Source organism: Pholcus phalangioides, unplaced genomic scaffold (genome assembly GCF_987345545.1).
Source record: "Pholcus phalangioides strain wild (caught in Gottingen) unplaced genomic scaffold, Ppha-v1.0 ptg000008l_1, whole genome shotgun sequence".
NCBI lineage: Eukaryota > Metazoa > Arthropoda > Arachnida > Araneae > Pholcidae > Pholcus > Pholcus phalangioides.
Genome location: NW_028301601.1, coordinates 5,041,715 through 5,061,508, shown reverse-complemented (window position 1 = coordinate 5,061,508; position 19,794 = coordinate 5,041,715). Strand labels below are relative to the sequence as shown.

The following is a 19,794-nucleotide window of genomic DNA, read 5'->3' as shown; positions in this document are numbered from 1 at the left end:
AGTTTCCTCTCACTAATAGGCAGTGATCTGGAAATTTCATGTACAACATGTAACATTTCTGGATCGTCTGCACACGTGTCTCTAATGTAAGCCCTTGACAATGCATCAGCAATATGCATTTGACAGCCTGACAAGTATTCAACAGTGAAATCATACTTAAGTAATTTGAGAAGCATTCTTTGTAATCGAGTGGAGATCTTGTCGATGGCCTTATGAACTATTGAAATCAATGGTTTGTGGTCACTTTTGACAAGTACTTTGTGGCCGTAAATCAAGTTGTGAAATTTTTCAAATGCAAAGACTATGGCAAGTAATTCTTTCTCAATCTGGGCATAATTTTTTTCAGTTTCTGACAGGCTCCTGGATGCAAAAGAAACTGGATGATCTTCTTGCAATAAGCAAACACTGAGCCCACCTTTGGAACTGTCACACTGAATAACAATAGGCAAGGAGTGGTTAAATACTTTCAACACAGGAGTTGAACTGATCAATCTTTTCAGATTCACGAAGCTTCGATCTTGCTCATGGTTCCACTGAAACTCAATGTCTTTCTTTAGCAGTTCCCTTAGAGGAGATGTCACAACAGACACGTTTGGAATGAACTTTGCTAAAAAATTAACCATACCAAGCAATCTCTGTATGTCATTCTTGTTGGATGGTTTTTCAAACTCCATAATTGCCTTCACGTGGCTTGGATCAGCTTTTATTCCATCCTTAGAAATTAAGAGGCCCATATACTTGACTTCATTAACCCTAAATTGAAACTTATCAGGGTTGAATTTCACATTGCTTGTTTTTGCCCTTTCTAAGACTTTCAGCAAGATTTAATCATGTTCTTTCTTGTCATTGCCTGCTACTATCAAGTCATCGAAATAGATCTCAACCCCATTTATGTCACCAAACAGTTTTTGATTGGCTTTCTGAAAAACCTCTGGAGCAGAGCTAATTCCAAATGGCAACCTGTTAAATTTAAACCGCCCAAAAGGCGAATTGAAAGTGCATAGTTGTGAACTGGCCTCGTCCAAAGGTATCTGCCAAAATCCTTCTTTCAAGTCAAGCACAGAATAAAACTGTTTACCTTCTAACTTACTGATAATTTCATCAGCTGATGGGATAATGTGATGTTCCCGCTTTATGGCTTTGTTGAGATTTATGGGGTCAAGACAAATTCGTAATTTCCCATTTTGTTTTTCTATTATTACTAGGCTATTGACTAGGCTGACCATGTTTCCTCGAGGGAAATACGGGACTTTGGGATTCCAAATACGGGAAAATACGGGACATCGCCAATTACCGCCAAAAATGACGCCAAAACCGAACAAAGTCGCCAAATATTGTTGAAATAACGGAGAAATCACAATGGCGGGAAATGCAGCATTACTGCTAATTGCAGTGGATTAAAATGAATTCCACGAAAAAAAATTTTTACTAAGACAAATGAAGGAGATTCATATACTTCATAATTGTAGTTATAATATAATTTATAAGTTGAAAATAATTTCAATCTTTGACTTCAATAAAGAATAAAAATTCAAGTAGGCTTCGTGCAAAATACGGAAAAAACCGGGACACTTTTGCTAAAAAGTCGGGACAGCCAATAAAACAGAAAATACCGAAACTGTCCCGGGAAATACGGGACGTATGGTCACCCTACTATTGACACTATTGACCCAATCAGTTGGTTTGTGAACTGGTGATATAACATCGGATTGTACCAGCTCGTCTAATGTTTTGCCCAATTTTTTATATAGCGACTGGGGCACTCTTCTGGGGGCTTTTGTTACAGACACTACTCCATTCTTTACAACTATGTTATGAGGCTCTCCCGGAAATTTTCCCGAACTAGTAAATACACCTTCATACGTTTCAATGGCCTTTACTTTGGAATCAATAGTTACAAGATCTATCAACTGTATAAGATTCAATTGTTTGCATGCTTCTAAACCTAGAATAGGTTTGGCCTGAACATCTACAATTACAAAAGGGAGTTTCAGCTTAGAACATTTTTCAGTATTACAAGATGATAATGAAATGACTCCTTCGGGAGTTAATTTGTGATTGCCATACGAAACTAGAACAACATCAGTTGGCGATAAGTTCTGTTTACATTCGACATTTAGAGATTTGAATACTTTGAGTGGAATGATGTTGACTAGGGCCCCAGTATCAAGCTTGAATTCCATTACTTTTCCTTCAACTGATATAGCCTTGAGCCATTCATTTCTGGAACTGATCATATTAATTTCCAAGACACTGTCAATGTATAAACTTTCGATGTCGTTGTTGCTGTATGGAAGGTAGTTGTCTCTGTGGAGGACCTCATCAATCCGTCTATGATTACCAGCAGATTGTGGCTTAGGAAAACAATTTTCGTTGCACATTACCGCAAAGTGATTTTTCTTTTTGCACAGATTGCACAACTTATTGAATGCAGGACAATGCCCTCTCTTGTGTTTTCGATCACAGGAATTACAGTTTTTCTCGGGCATGAATATACTTTTACCTCTGGACCTTATAACATCAACTTCAGGACCCACATGAGGCTCATGGATTTTCTCCATCTGTCGTCGGCTAATCTCACAAGCACGTATGCTATCAACTGCTTTGCTTACTGTAAGATCCGGTTCTCGAAGCAGTCTTTCTTGCAGATTAGAATCACGGATTCCCCCAAGACAATCCTATTCCGAATTAAGCTGTTTTCTTGCTCTCCAAAGTCACATGAGGCTGCCAAAGTTTTCAGTTCGGTAAGGTATACATCTATACCTTGGTTCTCTTTCGCTGAGAACATGAAAAGAACTTAAAACGTTCGAACACAACATTACGTCTAGGAAGACAATATCTATCAAACTTTGCTAAGACATCATCATATTTTGTAGCACTTTCAGCAGCTGCATACTGGAATGTATTAAATACACTCACACCTTCATCACCAATGACGTTCAACAAAATTGCGATTTTAACCTCATCAGGCTTCTCAATCTTCTCTGAAGCAAGCATGAAATTCGCGAACTTTTGTTTCCATTTCACCCATTGATCAGACAGGTTTATGGAGCTGAATATCAACTCTCCAGGTGGCTTGAATGTCTCCATTGATTCAACTTTTAACTTCTAGAACACAACAGTTCCCAGCAGCACCACACATCTAAGAAGCAATAAGAGTGGGACCTATCTCAAATCATCTTAGAAAGCTCTTCTTTCCTGACACCACGTTATGTACCTATGTTGTCCATCATCTGACCCCTGACCTCTTTAGATTTTATAATGGCTATATCCATACATGACTGAGACATCCTCAAGTCACCTTGTCTCAAAAAAAAATACTGCGCAATCGAATTTCACAGTTACGGCAGTCAAACAGACGTTTCTGCAACATCCCGATTTCTGCCCTTATCTCCTTTTTCTGGTTTTTGACGTCATGAACTTTGATTTGCATATGAAGTTTTCTTCTTCCGTTTCCTGCTAGGCTTTAAATTATGGATGATTCATTTTATGTTACTTATCGGTATACATCTTTGCGTAATTTTGTTAAAACCATGTGAACTTTTCTGTGATTTTCATATGATTTGTCAACTCTGCACTTTTTTAGCATTGTATTTTGGCGACAATTGGCAATGTCCCGTATTTCTATGACCAATTTTCCGTACCTTCCGCGAACAAATATGACCAATCTAATACTAGCAGAAAGCAACCATAAGGGGGTCATTAAACTATTACGTGAGTATTGATGGAGGAGTGGGTTTCCGATTTGCTGACTTTTGATGACAACGCCAGTAGCACAACAGTATCGACATGCGTCGCATCGACGTCGATGCCCGCGACACGTTTTCAAACCAATGAAGCGGCCTGCACTGTCCTAAAACTTGATCACCTTTTGCTGTATAGTGTACTTGCAACAGAACTTTTGCTGTCATCTAAGCCAGTGGTTCTCAACCTTTTTGGAACCGCGGCCCGGGGAATCAAATTGCTGTGAGTTTACGGCCCGGTCTGGAATAGTTTACTCATTCAAAAGTTAATAATTAATAAACAACCAATTACATTTTGATTGCGAGCTGATTAATTAAAACTCATTTAATCAATTAATTAATTAAACCCTTCTTCAATTGATTAATTAATTAAACCCTTCTTTAATTGATTAATTAATTAAACCCTTCTTTAATTGATTAATTAATTAAACCCTTTAATTGATTAATTAATTTAATCTATTTTAATTAACTAAAACCCGTTTATAATGAATTGAATTCATTATTTTCTTGCGGAGTGATGCAACACTTTTTTTCCGGATAACGTGCAGAAGTCAAAACATAAACGAAGCGTTTCATCAGCAACTGCAGTAAACATCATCATTGCTTAAGCGCCGGAACCTGGGTACTGAGGCTGTTTGAGCGCCCCCAATATATTTTACGAGATGGCTGAGCCACTAATAATCAATATACAATGCAACGCTCCACTCACTCTCCTGCATAAGGGCTTGAGCCCGTATATACGGGACAAATGGCAACCTTCAGCCCCCCTCAACGTTTTCTTCATTTCGGCGCTTCTACCTCATTAAAAAATTCAATTGATCACAAATCAATCGAGACGTCTTAATATAGACGTAAAAATATGAAGTTTTCATTCATAGTGGGCAATGGAATTTTTTTGAGCTGACATCAACGCAGCACTTATTTATTAGCACTTTTTTAATAACTTAGTGTAAAATATATTTTGTAATCGAACTTTGCATTTAATCTTAGCATTTAATCTATATTGTAACTCACCATAAAAGTCCGCTGAAGAGCAGAAAATTGTTCATTTTTGGGCGAAACACTTTTCGGTATATTCAGGATAGATGCTTATGTTAAATTGTGTAACTTGATAAATTACAAAACTTTGATCGCCATTTTTCTACTCTAAAACTTAAACTTTTCTCTATTTTTTAACAAAAATTGAGATTTGTGAACTTATCCACACTCTGGAAAAGAAATCAAAACGAAAACTCTCGCAACGTAATTCACTGCGTTTTTGCAAAGAAAACAGTATTCGAGTTATCACCAGTAGTTATGTGCACCTTGATTACCGATTCAAAAACACACTATTTTCTGTATACAGATGGTGCTTCACTGATTAGTCTCTGAGATTTGCCACGCATATGTAATATACTTCGTTCTTTTCTGAGAACACATACTAAATCGTGAAGAGGTTTTTACCACTGGCCATAAATAAACGGGTCCAATGGTCGATGGTGGTTTTCTATTGCCCGGAAATTTTCCTAATCACTCACAATTATTCCCCTTTGAAGTTATGCAGCTTGGCGAGTATCACAGATGTTTTTTCAGTCTCCAAGGAACGTGGGATGCCGAGTTTTCTCATGGCATTATTGTTTGTCTTCAGGACATTTTCTGTGGTGCCGACAATGGAAAAGCGTGGACACGCAAATGACAGGGTCATCTGGTTGTCAACAGAGAGAGCCCTGAAGCAGTAGGATATTTTCGGGGAAAGGGACGGAGAGTATGGAAAAACATTCCCCATCTCTGCTGTATTGTTTGGGTCTCATGAAGACGGATACTCAAAAATACGAAAAGAAAAAAAAACACAATTAAAAATACTAGTTTCGAGGGGGAGGGAAGGACCAGAGACATGTTTCCTTTCCTTTGGGCCTTGCAACAAATCGAAGGATTTTCAGTGCGATAGGGGAAGAGGAATCCTCCAAATTCTTATCATTTACAATTGCGGCTGGAAGCCTTTGATCTGGAACTCTAGGAGGGTTTTTCATTTTCCTTTGTATGATTTTTAGACTGAAAAACTAAAATAATATGTACCATAATAGTGAAATAAACCAATTAGTTATTCGTGAAAATACAATACTTTGAAAAATGAAAGGGTAATGAATATATTCTCGCGGCCCGGTGGTTGAGAAACACTGATCTAAGCAATATAAGATTAACTACAGAAGGAAATATGCACTTTATTTTGTGTTTCTTAGAGGGCAGCACAAGCTCTAGTGTAAAACATGAACATCATTAAATAACCATCACACGCGTTCAGGCTTCTACTATCAGATGGCAGCACCTACAAGAAAACTGGATATTATTTTTTTCTGTTTTTTTTTGACGTCTTGCAAGGTTTTGGTGGCAACACCACAGCAGCCAGATTTGTTGTTGATCCTCAGCTGGGATTAATTATAATCTAATTATAATCCAATTGTCAAACTCCGGTCGATTAGTATAATTGATATTGCAAGCGCAATAATTACAAATAATAATCATAAAAATCAGACGAGATGTCTCAGATTCAAGCCATGAAGAAGACAGTCATCCAACTTCGCCAAGAAGCCAACATCCAGAGAATTCCCGTCTCTCAAGCTTGTGATGAGTGAGTATGACTAAAATATCATTATGTTGATTTATTTGGTTTCGAAATTATCTGAATCACGCATGCTCAATCAATGGCTCGCGGGCCAAATGGGGCCCTCGGAATCATCTGGTGTGGCCCTTGATCTCATATCTGATATTGTAAAAATTAACTAAGCAGTGCATTACCAGATCACTTAAGTGGTCCGTTGCAGGGCCGCAACCAGATACTTGGTCAGCTGGGGCAAGCACGCATTTTGGTGGCCCCTTGTAATGTTCGAGGGTGAATGTAGCGTCCCACCCGTAGTCCGGGACACAGAATCCGCCTGTCCCCCTCCCCCAGTTGGGGGCTCTAGTCCGCAATACATTTAGAGATCACTCAAGTGCCCCAGAGGCACGTTCCCAGATCACTCAAGTGACCCCATAGCACATTTGAATATCACTCAAGTGACCCACAGCACATTTACAAATCACTTAAGTGACCCTCTCGCATTTAAGTGGCAGCACATTCCCAGATCGCTGAAATGACCAGCAACACGTTCACACATCACTCAAGTGCAGCACATTTGTAGATGTATTATTTGTAGGTCACTTAAATGACTTCCTCTGCTGTTCCTGATCACTGAAGTGTCACTTTACAGTTTGAAAGATATTTATTGCAGTCCTACATCTCTAAAGTGACCTGCAACGTATTTATGGATCACTTGAGTGACGGCACAGTTCCAGCACACTTAAATAGTCTGCAGCATATATTTTCAGATTATTTAAATGACCCGCAACTAGAAGAGCTTGGTAAGTCAGGGCAAGTACATATTTTGGAACCCCCATGTTATATTGAAGGAGATATTAAAGTGTGAAATCTGTGCCATCTATGGTCCTGCACCTGGAGCACTACACCCACCTGCTTCCCCCCCCCCCCCCCGTTGCAGCCCTGAACCCGCTACACATTTGCAGATCATTTAAGAGACAATGCTGCACAATTCCAGATCGCTGAAGCTGCCCGCAGCATATTTCCAGATCATATAATGATCAATGCCACATTTACAGGCCACTTGGGTGGCTTGCAGCATATTTCCAGATCACGTAAATGACCCGCGGTACAATTACAGATTGCTCTAGTGGCCTGAAGCACTTTTCTAGATCACTCAAATGATCCACTGCACATTCCCAGAGACCTATTTGTAAATGTATTTATTTCTAGATGTAAAATTATATCGGAACTACATATAACATGATTCGATAAATTATATAATAACCTCACAGACTCCACGGGGTTTAAAACTATTGTCATGAGAATGATATGTCCAACATCTCTCGTGAATTGATGGTTAGTGGTGGTTACAGAACACAGAAAATGCGAGAATACGTTGCTCAAAGGGCAGTATGTATTGATACATATTGCACAACACATTTCCAGATCAATTAAGCTGTCCACGGCATACTTTCATATCACCTAAGTTACTTGTGGTACATTTCCAGATGACTATGGCCTCTGTCGCATTTCCAAACCAATGAATCGGCCAGCTCTGCGCAAAAGTCTAAGCATCTTCTGTCATAACGAATAGTGCCTGTAGATGGTAATTATAGTGACTCATGGTCTTATTGTTTTATTTGCAGCCTGATGAAGTACTGTAACGAACATCAGAAATCTGATGTGTTGGTGACCGGAATGAGCCAATCCGATAATCCCTATAGAGACATAAAAGGATGTACCATCATATGGTATGTAAATTATTGTATTTAAAAAACCCATAGGGACTCTTGAGTCGGGGAGAATATTTTCCATAGTTTAGGTAACGAGGCTTGATTATCTCATGATTCTGAGAAGAGAATTCTTTGGCATATAGCATTAGAAATATCTTCGGGATACGAGGTTGCTAGGCATAAATTTTATGTGTATTTAGGGGGGAGGGGGCTTAACAAGTTATAGCCCAGAGCGGTAAGTTCAGTGACGCAGAAAATGTGAGAAATGAGCTGTCAAGAAAGTTTTAGAGGGTGAAAGGTGGCAAAAAGGCTAACTGAGGTAGTTCACCTCTGCCTGGGGATCAGTCAGTGACATGAGCAGAGCCAGGGATGCTGATCACTCCCCTCCCAAGAGCAAAAGCCTGCGGGAAAAATTTCTCTCTCATAAAATATGGGATGATTCAATGAAAATAAACCCTTGATAAAATAAAATAATTTGCGCCCTCCCAACACTTCACCCTAGATTCGTGCCTGGTCAGTGATCATTCAAGAGAGTGATTTAAAGAGTATGCAAGTATGTGAGCAGCCAGAGAAGCTGCTCCAGAGAGTGAGGACCAGGTCAGTGATTATTCAAAAGAGTGACTTGCAGAGTGTAAAAGCTTGCAAATAGCCTGTAGAGTGTGGAAGCACGTTAATGGCCTGTAGAGTGTGGAAGCACGTTAATGGCCTGTAGAGTGTGTGAGCATATGCCAAAAAAATTCTGACCCTGTCAGTGAGTGACCTTACAGAGTGTACAAGCATGTAGTTTAATGTTGAGAGACCAGAGTTGCATCTTAGAGAGTAAGAAACTACAGAAAATAATCTGGAGAAGTGTCCAGGCATGGGAGTGACTAAATCAGTGTGTAAGCATAGGCGTGATTGAGGGAGTGTGTGTAAGTATGGAAGTGACCTAAAGAGTGAGAAACCAGGTCAGTGAGCAACAAAAAGAGTGACCTAGAAATAGAGGAACTACATGAGTTAGTAACTTATAGAGTGAGTAAACATGGAAGTGACTAGCGAGCCAGAGAAAATAATAGTGTGAAATCATATGCGTTTACAAAAAATATTCTCCACATGTACATTGGGATCTTTGGTCAACTCTTCAATCACAGACAGTGCGAGTGATTTACGGTAGTTAGTTGTTTCTTTTCTCAACAGCATCTTTAGAGAAGACATACAATATCTTGAGTCGAGAACAACCACTTTTTGATCTTGTCCAGCATGAACATTATGATATATCACCAACATTCCTTGCATATAAAATAATTTGCGCCCTCCCAACACTTCACCCTAGATTCGTGCCTGGTCAGTGATCATTCAAGAGAGTGATTTAAAGAGTATGCAAGTATATGAGCAGCCAGAGAAGCTGCTTCAGAGAGTGAGGACCAGGTCAGTGATTATTCAAAAGAGTGACTTGCAGAGTGTAAAAGCATGCAAATAGCCTGTAGAGTGTGGAAGCACGTTAGTGGCCTGTAGAGTGTGTGAGCATATGTCAAAAAAATTCTGACCATGTCAATGAGTGACCTTACAGAGTGTACAAGCACATAGTTTAATGTTGAGAGACCAGAGTTGCATCTTAGAGAGTAAGAAACTACAGAAAATAATCTGGAGGAGTGTCCAGGCATGGGAGTGACTAAAACAGTGTGTAAGCATAGGCGTAATTGAGAGAGTGTGTGTAAGTATGGAAGTGACGTAAAGAGTGAGAAACCAGGTCAGTGAGCACAAAAAGAGTGACCTAGAAATAGAGGAACTACATGAGTTAGTAACTTATAGAGTGTGTAAACATGGAAGTGACTAGCGAGCCAGAGAAAATAATAGTGTGAAATCATGTGAGTGACCTATGGAGTGAGCAATCATGTGAGTGCTGTATGGTGCATGCAAGCATTTGAGTGGGCTCTAGAGTGTTCAAGCATGTGAGTGGCCTGTAGTGTGTGTGAGCATATGCCAAAAAAATTCTGACCAGGATCAGGTCAGTGAGTAACCCTCTACAAACTGTACAAGCTCGTAGTTGCATGTTGAGTGACCAGAGTTCATCTTAAAGAGGTGAAACTAGAGAAAATAATCTAGAGGTGTGTGCAAGCATGTGAGTGACTAAAACAGTGTGTAAGCATAGGAGTGAGCAAGAGAGTGTGCAAGCATTTGGCAAAAAAATTCTCACCGGGTCAGTGAGTGACCATAAGAATGACCTACAGAGTGTATGAGCGGGGAAATGACTAAAAATGTATCTTAATCAGCAAGAAACTAGGTCAGTGACTGGCAAAAAGAATCGCCTAGAGAGTGTGTGAGCAACCTAGAAAGAGAAAAACAACATCAGGTAGCAACCTAGAAAGTGTGTGAGCATGAAATGGCCTAGGGAGCCTGTGACAATAATAGTGTGAAGGCATGCGAGCAACCAAAAGAGCTTCTAATCAGGTCAGTGAGTGACCTTACAGAGTGTACAAGCATGTAGTTGTGTATCAAATGAGAGCGACTAAATATGTGTCCTAAACAGTGACAAACTAGAGAAAATAGCCTAGAGGAGTGTGCAAGCATGTGATGCAAGCAAACTAAAACAGTGTGTAAGCATGGGAGTGAGCAAGTGAGTGTGTAAGTGACTAAAAAAGTGACCTAAAGAATGAGAAACCAGGTCAGTGAATGATAGAATGAGTGATCTAGAGATTGTGTGAGCATGGGAGTCGAGGCCGGATCTTGAACCCTGTGAACTTCGTTGTCGCAGAAGGTGCCAACTGAAAGGGGCAGATTTTCCATCATGCCCACTGAAAGGGTGGGAAGATTTTTTATCACCAAAATATCATTCGCTTACACTTAAAAAATTTACAGAACTGGGCCTCATGAGAGTAATCTAGAGAGGAACCACATCGGTGAGTGACCTAGAAATAGGGGATATGACTTTATTTTGTGTGACTTTATGGCCTTGTATATGACTTTTTTACCACTCGTTCCTAGTTGCAATAAGCCTAGCATGATTGTCAGTAACGTTGAATGAATACCTGGTGCAGTTAAACAGCAATAATTACTTCCTAATCAACATTTGCAGACTTCTGGGAAAAGCAATGACCAGAGGCGAATTTGTGATTTTGCTGCCTGTGTGCCTACATTAATTTTTCTGCTCTTCTCCCATTCCTGTCTTATTTTCTTGACCACTCACTTATCAAATTCATAGTCTTGGACTGTATCCCTATGCCTCCAAGTCACTCCCATGCTCACTATCTTTCTGGGTCGCTCACTAACTTGGTCTCTCTCCCTCTAGGTAATTCTTTCTGTCATTCACATGATTGCGCGCTGTTTTGGTCACTTAGGCTCACTGACCTAGGCAGAGGCAGATTCATAATTTTTACCGCCTGTGGCTATACAAATTTCTGCAATGGTTTCAACAGCTGTCTGATGCAGAGATAAATCCAGGAAAGAAAATTCAAACCGCCTCTGCACGGAATCGAACACATGTCCTCTCACTTGCCAGGTGAGAGTTCTAGACCACTACGCTACAAAGAAAAGACTGAATCGCTTTCATTAGCGCAGGGGTTTGCATCCTTTTTTTTTTTTTGAATCATGAGCACTGCCTGTATCCCTCATTAAACAAAGAGCACCCTTATGGCAACTTTGACATACGTATGTCTGAAATCTGCATAATTTAATGAAATCAAATGCAGTTTCCGCAGGGTGTTTAATTGAAGCGTTGATCAAGTGCTCATGATCACAACGAAATCAGGCTCGAGCATTGAGCACTCTTGGCACTTCTGGGAGCATCAGGTTGAAGATGGCTGCCTTAGAGCTTGTATCAATCAAGACCTCACAAGCATGAGACTAAACACTAGTGGTCTTTAGTGCTTAAAGGAGCACCCCAGTGCCTGCGAGCAACAGGTTGGAGATTCTGACACTTGGTGGACTTAACGGATGGGTTAAAATGTGCAGTTTTGAATCTTTTTTTCACCAGATGCTCCCGTGCATGTTCGGAATAAGTTAAAGTTTGATTAAATTCATTTTTGGATTGTGAAGATTCCAATCAATTAATTTGACTGGGTTATGGGGTTGATAATAGGGTTACAAATGCTTTAGGATATGCTGAATAATTCGAATGGCCACCAAATTTTGGCAATTCACTAATATGGGCTGGGTACGTGATCATATTTTTAAACAGTGTGCATTTATGTGTGTGTTGTTAAAATTATTTCTTAAATTTATTTTCCGCAGATGCAAGGCTCAAAGGTCTTTGCAGCTTCGAATAATGCTGTTGGAAGCTCTTCTCTAAGGACCACAACATATAGACAAAATTCCTGGAAAAAAGATGAAAAGAACAAAAAAGAAAAGTAAATCCTTATAGGACATTTCACTGCGAACCTTTTCACCACTTTTTAGTGGATGTAAATATCTCGAATGGAGTAAGACTTTTTTTATTATTATTTATTGTGGCTTATATGGACACGCTTTTCACCATATAGCGCCCTTTGTGAAATCGCCAGTTTCCATCGTTCTATACATATTTCTATTTATTGAATTCATAGGGTTTTTTGCTTCCGTTTCATCTTATTTATTTATTTATGTGCATTTCTATCATTTGGTGTTATGCTTATACATTGCTTGAATTGGTGCGGAACTCTTTGAAGACTTTTACTGCTTGAGCTTCATAACAACAGTCATATAATATGTGTTGTCCTCACCTCATGACATATCTTGTATTTTTTGGTTCGGTTTTCTCCGTTCTTCATGACATTTTTTTGCTATTAACTATTGGTGAGTTTATGAATATCTCCACAAACTGATAATTATGGATGTGTTTTATTGTTGATCCGACTGCCGAATGAGGTTTGATAAATATGTGCTACTATACCAGCAGCTAGATACCAGAATTAATCTTTTATAAAAAAAAGAGGGGGTTTCTCTCGTTAAAGCGATTGTGCTTAACTTCTGATTATCCATGGACATATCTGATTGGGAAATCTCGCCACTTTTATTATTTGACTTGAATGATGCAATGTGATTTGCATGGGCACTCTTATACTTTTAACTCTTGTATTTCATTAATAGAAACAGTAAAGGCGATAATTCAGAATTATCTGTTTTCAGTTTCCAATTTCCACGAATAACCAGAAGTTCAGCCCATTTTTTTATGAAGAGCATATTTGACTGGCTTTTAATGGTGCTTCATGAGCTATCATGTTGATTTGAGAGTTGTTGTGCCTACCGTTTTTCCCGAAGTTTCAAACCTACTCTCTGTCTGTCAATGATGACTAAAATCCTCTTTCAGCACACTCTAGTTCCATTAGCACAGTCCCATCTTCAGCTGTCCAGCAATTATTATGCATTTAAAAGATGCAGCTATCTCTTACTCAAAATATCTGGGTTTTTGGCTCTTGTGAAGGAGGGAAGAAAAGCTTAACTATTCTGGTTCCGCCGATCATGAAAAATTGTCGATTGTGTGACAGATATCAGTTTTTTTTTGTGGCATAGCAAAGAAGCTTATGATGTTGGCACTGATAAACGTTGTAAATCAAATTTATCAATAATGATAATCGGAGCTGGAGGTTTTGCTCGATACTGATGGAACTAGTTTTTTCGACGATGGCCATGGAAGTCAGAACACGCTAAGGAGTGTGTAAAAACTCACCTACTGAAGTTTTTTTGAGGTCAAATGTAATGCTGCTGGCCGTCCTCGTGGGACTGCTGGGAAACTTTTTCTATTATATATATATGACTCTGTCTAATGTTATAAAGTTTGTCATCCCGTTCGTTTCCTAGTTTAATTGGTGTATGCGTGTTTTTAAAATTTGACATTTCCGAATGTAATGAGGTTTTTTTTTGTGGGATGGCTCGTAGGCGCATGTGTAATATTGCTTTTTGAATTTGTATTGTTAAATGTATTTTTGAGAATCTGTGGTATATTGTCTGTGCTTATAAATGTTTAGCGTAAAGTCGCAGCTGAGAGAATGATTGACGATATTGCAGCTGCAATTGAAAGGCATCTATATTCGATTGTTATCAAATCTGAAATTTATATTGAAACATAATCGTCAATAATTTTTTACCCGAAATTCATTTCTCAGTGTTTTTACCTCTATTGCACCGAACTTGTAATGTTGATTGAATCAGTGATTTGAAATTTATAAGACACTGCCTGTTATAGATGGATATCTTGCATCGAACAAATATTCAGATTTTCAAAAATTTCTTCAGAGATCCAGGTTGAAGTGTGTTCTCGTTGTTTGCTTCAATATAATGAAGGAACAACAAAAGGTTTGTTGTAGTAGAAGAAATAGTTAAATTATCGTATAAAGTCTTTCCTGGCTGCTCATAACTATTGACCTCTATTGCTTTTGAGGCACTTTGTTTAAGTAACGGAAGAAGCTTTTGCCGTTTTTCGGTTATTAGAGAGAAAATGTATACAGCAAATATATTTCTCATATATTTTTGGTTAATCCCTGTTGGCGCCCTAATTCTTTTTGCCAGTTGTGTTGCCAACCCTGGCTGTAGAAATCAGGAGTCTTGTCGGATGCGAGGAAATTCATGGGTGTGTTCTTAAAGTCAGCCTCGCGCAAAGTAATTCACATCAAAGTGATCATCTGGGGGATCAAAAAATAGAATAAATTAGCCATATGTTACCATAAATTTTGGGGATTCATAATAATATATTACCTTCCTTCTACTTTGCACTGATCAGATCTTGCATTCCTTGGATAATTGCCACCTTCTTAAGAAATCTATTTTCAGGAGTTTTCTAACACCTCATCCTCGTTGTTGCAAAATTACATAGCATTTCACATGCAATAGTTGGAACCGTTGATATTACTGTAGATCATTTTCAACAATATCATCTTCATCCATGATGATCCTATTTTTATTAGCACGTAATTGACATATATCTGCATCCTGTAATTCCGAATCTGAAAGAGTTTCTAAACATCCTACAGCTTCTTCTAATGTAACATACCTTTTTGATATGGTTACACTCAGCTGAACACAACAACACTATCTAGAATTATCGAACTCGGTTTGATTAGTCTGAAGTTCGCAAAAATATACATTTCTAAGAATTCAAGAATAAAAAAAGTACTCACCCAATATAAACAATCCACCCCAGAAAGCACATTCCTCTGTGTCATATTACCCAGAATTAGCCCCTATACACATGTTGAACGATGACAACCACCCTGGGGTTAGAACGGGCAAATCGAAGCAGCGCACTGCACATTAGATATCCCTAGAATCCCGCTCTCTTGAAAGGCTAATGTTCCATAAATGGAACATGCATTTTTGAACGCACGTAGCTCTTTAACGTTTAAAAGTACAAAGAAACTAATTGATTTACTTTGATTGATACATTAAGTGGTAGAAACACCCAAATTAATTTTCAATTTACTTCAAAATTGAAATTTTGCAAATTTTTATCGAAATAGGGGAAAAAATGCACAAAAATGTCAAATTTCAAATTCTGTCAAAAATGTTTATATCAACCTAAAGTTTCCGAATATATTTCAGAAAATACTTTGAACTCTCGTCTATATATGATGAAAAACCTGAAATATTTGAATCTGATATTTTTGTAAATAAAAACTATGTTCCATTTATGGAACATTGGCCTTTAAACGGTTAAATCGTGATAACCTGAAATTGTAATGACAGAAACTACTAATATGATATAACAGTTTCCCGAGCTACCTGCCGTGTTGTATATGTCGAAAACATTAAGTTTATGTTGATTGATTGCATTTGTCACTTATTTGCATATGATCAAGCCCTGGTCTAGACCTTTAAAGTAGTAAAGCTGTAGGGGTCTGTTGAACATCTGTGAAGAGCACTTCCTAAAAATTATTAAATACGCCTCTAAGCTTAAATCATTGCCACTTTCAAAGGCATCCCACAAATTATGCATCGAATGAACGCTTATTTCGGGAAGGGCAAAAAATGACAGAATAAACATTTTTATATCCACACATATCAAAAAATTAATGAGAGCTTTTGAAATGGAACAAATTGAAATTTTGCTTCAGATTTTTTATCGTGATCGAACAAAAAAAAGTCTCATCCTGAGCTTCCCTCTATCATACTATAGAAGAGAATATCTTTTAATGAACGGGGCATTTGAAAAAAAAAAAAAAAAAAGACTTCTCGATAATGTTAAAGTGGTTCCTCTGTAAATCCTGTTGATCTCACTTCAAATGTCTGACTGATAAGAGCAGCATTTTTTTCTGTCTATAGAATCCACAAGCCCTATTGGCAAACATTAATTGTTGAAGGTCATGATTAACTCGGTGAAAATAGCTTTTAATGATCTATGTTACGTTATCTTATAGAATTCTGTTTCATGTATTGGTGATATCTGTCGTGAACTTCTTCCTGGTATGTTTACTGAGTGGTCACTGGATTGCGAACACCTACCACCCCAACGCAGGATATATCAAATATTGCAATTATGGGAAGAATTTTAAGGGGTAAAGCCGGGTTTTCCTAGGAGCAGGTTTCTACAGCGTGTGCAGCGTGAAAACACTGATTGGTCAAAATACCTGAAAAAAAAACCTGAATTTCAGGTTTTCAATCAATCAGAAATTCTACTCCTAGGAAAACCCGGCTTAAGAAAATGAACCCTCGTGTGAAAATAACGTGTATAAAACTATATTATGGGAATTTATACTTCAGAATATTTTCTATCAGCTGAGGGCCCATTACAGAAAGATGCAAAACATTCTGCTTTGGGGGTTGGTAAGGTGCCCCAACACCTTCCTGAAACAATTGAAACTCAATTTAAACAGGCAGGAAATGGTCCAGAGTAGTATTAGATACTGAAAACTTAGTCAACTGACACAATATTCTCTTGGCTGTATGGATGCTACCATATTTGTTGCTAGGTAGCAGCTCTTATTGAAAAATCTTCTGGGACAAGGGATTTTTCCAATGGTATTGTATGTTTGCGAAACATAACTTAAATATTTTTTATGTGTGGTAGGCCTACAAAATCTGTGGAAACCACTTCCAGAAAATTCTTGAATTCTATCTAGTGTCTATTTCTGGTGAGTTTGCATGATGGGTAAGGTTTTAAAGTCGTTTGCTTCGCTGATTTAAAGATGAGGAGCAGCTTAAACTTGTTGTCATTCCCCAACAGAGTTTCCACAAAATGACGAGTCTGGTTGACTTTAGCCTGTTAATAGAGGCTGAGTTAATCAAGGTTACTCTGTGCTTCATTGATGAACCTTTTGCATAGAGGATGGGCCTGCACACATGAAACTTTTTCAAATCCTTGTGGTCTGACATTCATCTTTCGGTAAACCTTCCGAACATTCTCACACTTTCTTGGAAAGAGTTATGCTTTTTTTTCCTCCTACCACGTATGGTGGATGTGCTGCAGATGGGAGATACCACCTTCACTGCAAAATGTTGAAGACATGGCTTCACCAGCAGAAATAAAAGCAACCACAACTCTGACAACATAAATATGTTAGAACCACACATATACCTACACACACAAAACATTCTGACATGTACCAATTCATTGGAAATTCTGCAGAGGAATGTGTATGAGGTGCATATAGTTTTGCAGTTCATGATTGCTCGAGCAGCCCATGCCACATTTACAGTTCATTCAAGTGGCTCATGACATTTCCAAACGAATGTGGTGGCCTGCATTCTCCAAAAGGTGAAGCACTCTCATTACAAAGTTTCCAGTGCTTAGAGTTGCCATGCAACCTAAGCACTTTCAGCAGATATGTGATACTGCTTGGAGTGGTGTGTCGCAGTTTCGTGAGCTCTCAGTGTAAATAGGCCTAATGTCTTAATGTAGTCCATGTTAATTGCAACATGCATGGTTTACTATAATAATCAATGATATGGTAAGAAATTGTGTGTGAAATTTGTATCATAAAAGCAGTATTGAAATTGTTCTACAATTATCAGCATAATTGGCATTTGTGTATATTGCATGCAACGAAAATTCAGCTGGCAATATCGATTGCATTAGTAGTTGAGAGAATATGTAGGTAGATGTTAATGCATGCTGAAGACCATGGTGTTTGCGAGGATTTAAAAAAAAAACACTATGATATCTCTGAATTATCTTATGATTGGCATGTTTGCGATAGTTCTCATTTCATTTAATTAATGTAGGAAAAACATGTACACGTTTGCATGCAATTACAGTAGACTCTTGCTAATCTGACACATATCAGACCAGGGTGTTCCGGATAACCGAAATTGCCAGGTTGCTGGAAGTCAATGAAGAAAAGCCTATAATATTAACTGCTGCATAAAGACATGCAGTAACATTTTTTTTTCTGCTATGCTTGAAGAAAATCTGCCTAAAAAACAACAGATTGCTGGACGGCCAGACAAGCACAGACCAGATTATTGAGAGTCTACTGTATTTAAGGTTTAAGAACAAGATATTGTTGCTGGAAATATTTTTTAAAAAAAGGTGCTAAAATGACGTATATATCGTTTTCCTCACTAGCGAAACTGTAAATAAATGTTCACAAACTATAAGAATGGGTTTATTTAGTTATTCATATTGTTTGTCAAATGACCAAAGTGTTTTTTTAGCCAATACCATCAATCTACTTTGTCACGGCCTACCTACTGCACATGACTTTATCACTTTGATACGTTAGCCTTGTGAAATAGGTGATCGCCAAACAGTTAGAAAAAGTGTTCATAAAATTAATAGTGCTACAATTAAAATCGATATTTCGAGTCTAAATCCACTCCGAAATGCAATAACACAGGACTTCCCCACCTGAAAACATAACAAATCTATTTGCATGGCATATACAGTAAAACCTCTGTTATCTAATTTAATTTGTAGCCTAAACCACTGAATCAAAATTTCCAGGTAACCTAATATTCATCGTTTGCATGCGCAATATTGCGGTGGCATTGGAAGAGTTCTGGAACTCGCTTGACAACTTTTTTTTTCCTTCATAGGGAAAGAATGGGGAGTAGGCATTGTTTGATCTTAGATAGTTGTAACTGCCTTTCCCATAATCCTTTGCATGCATGAACCTATGGCGTTGAAATGCCATTCTACAACAGGGTTTACCAAAATTTTTTTGTCATGAGCACCATTTACACCGAACATGAGGAGAGAAATACCTGTATCTTTATTGTGTCACTCACATATGCGTTGTCCAGGGTAGTCATGAAATAACTTAAACAAGCGCCTAGCAACCACAAAAATCAACAAATGAAAATGAAATATTGGTGTTTCAGAGTATGTGCTCAAGAATGAGTAGAGGAAAAAATATATAGCTCTGGCTACTGCAACAAATTTTTGCAAAAATTCAAATGGCAACACTCACTTTTGTGCATTGTGAAGTGAACTGAAGTTAAAATAATCATGAATAGTGTTGGAATGGTACTTGTAGCATCATAAATGCTGCACTAGACGTACACAAAGGATCATGTTTCTACTGCGGAAGTTCCCCTCTGAGGGGTTAGCACACCAACCCATTGGTAAGATCTCTTTTTTTCTGTATTCTATGCAGGCATTTATAGTGCTGCGAGTGCCGTTCCAACAACATTCATGGTTTTCACTGTGATGACCACTTAGCAATGCATAAAAGTAAGTGTTGCCATTTGAATTTTTTAAAATTTTGTTACTGTCACCATAACCACAAGAGCTAGGATTTCATTTTTCTCTTCATTCTCGAGCACATACTTTCAAACACCTACATTTTGAATGTCATTCACGTTCAATGATTTTCGCAGCCGTTAGGGGCTTGCATATAAACAAAATTATTTAATGACAACCTTGTATTCGAAA

At 38.2% G+C, this 19,794-nt stretch overlaps 1 protein-coding gene across 1 annotated transcript; it reads left to right on the top strand.

Annotated features, from left to right (window-relative positions):
- Positions 1 to 6,088: 6,088 nt before the first annotated feature.
- LOC149083538 (guanine nucleotide-binding protein G(I)/G(S)/G(O) subunit gamma-12-like) lies at positions 6,089 to 16,130 on the top strand. Its single transcript, XM_089234067.1, has 3 exons — positions 6,089 to 6,351; positions 7,947 to 8,051; positions 12,243 to 16,130. Coding segments are annotated over exons 1-3 (198 nt in total). The 5' UTR covers positions 6,089 to 6,259; the 3' UTR covers positions 12,244 to 16,130.
- The last annotated feature ends 3,664 nt before the right edge of the window (positions 16,131 to 19,794 follow it).

What these genes read in the sequence shown, in the direction of transcription:
- LOC149083538 (XM_089234067.1), top strand. Translation starts at nt 6,260, where the DNA reads ATGTCTCAGATTCAAGCCATGAAGAAGACAGTCATCCAACTTCGCCAA. An exon ending in GTCTCTCAAGCTTGTGATGA is followed by an intron (nt 6,352 to 7,946) that starts GTGAGTATGACT and finishes TTTTATTTGCAG; the next exon opens with CCTGATGAAGTACTGTAACG.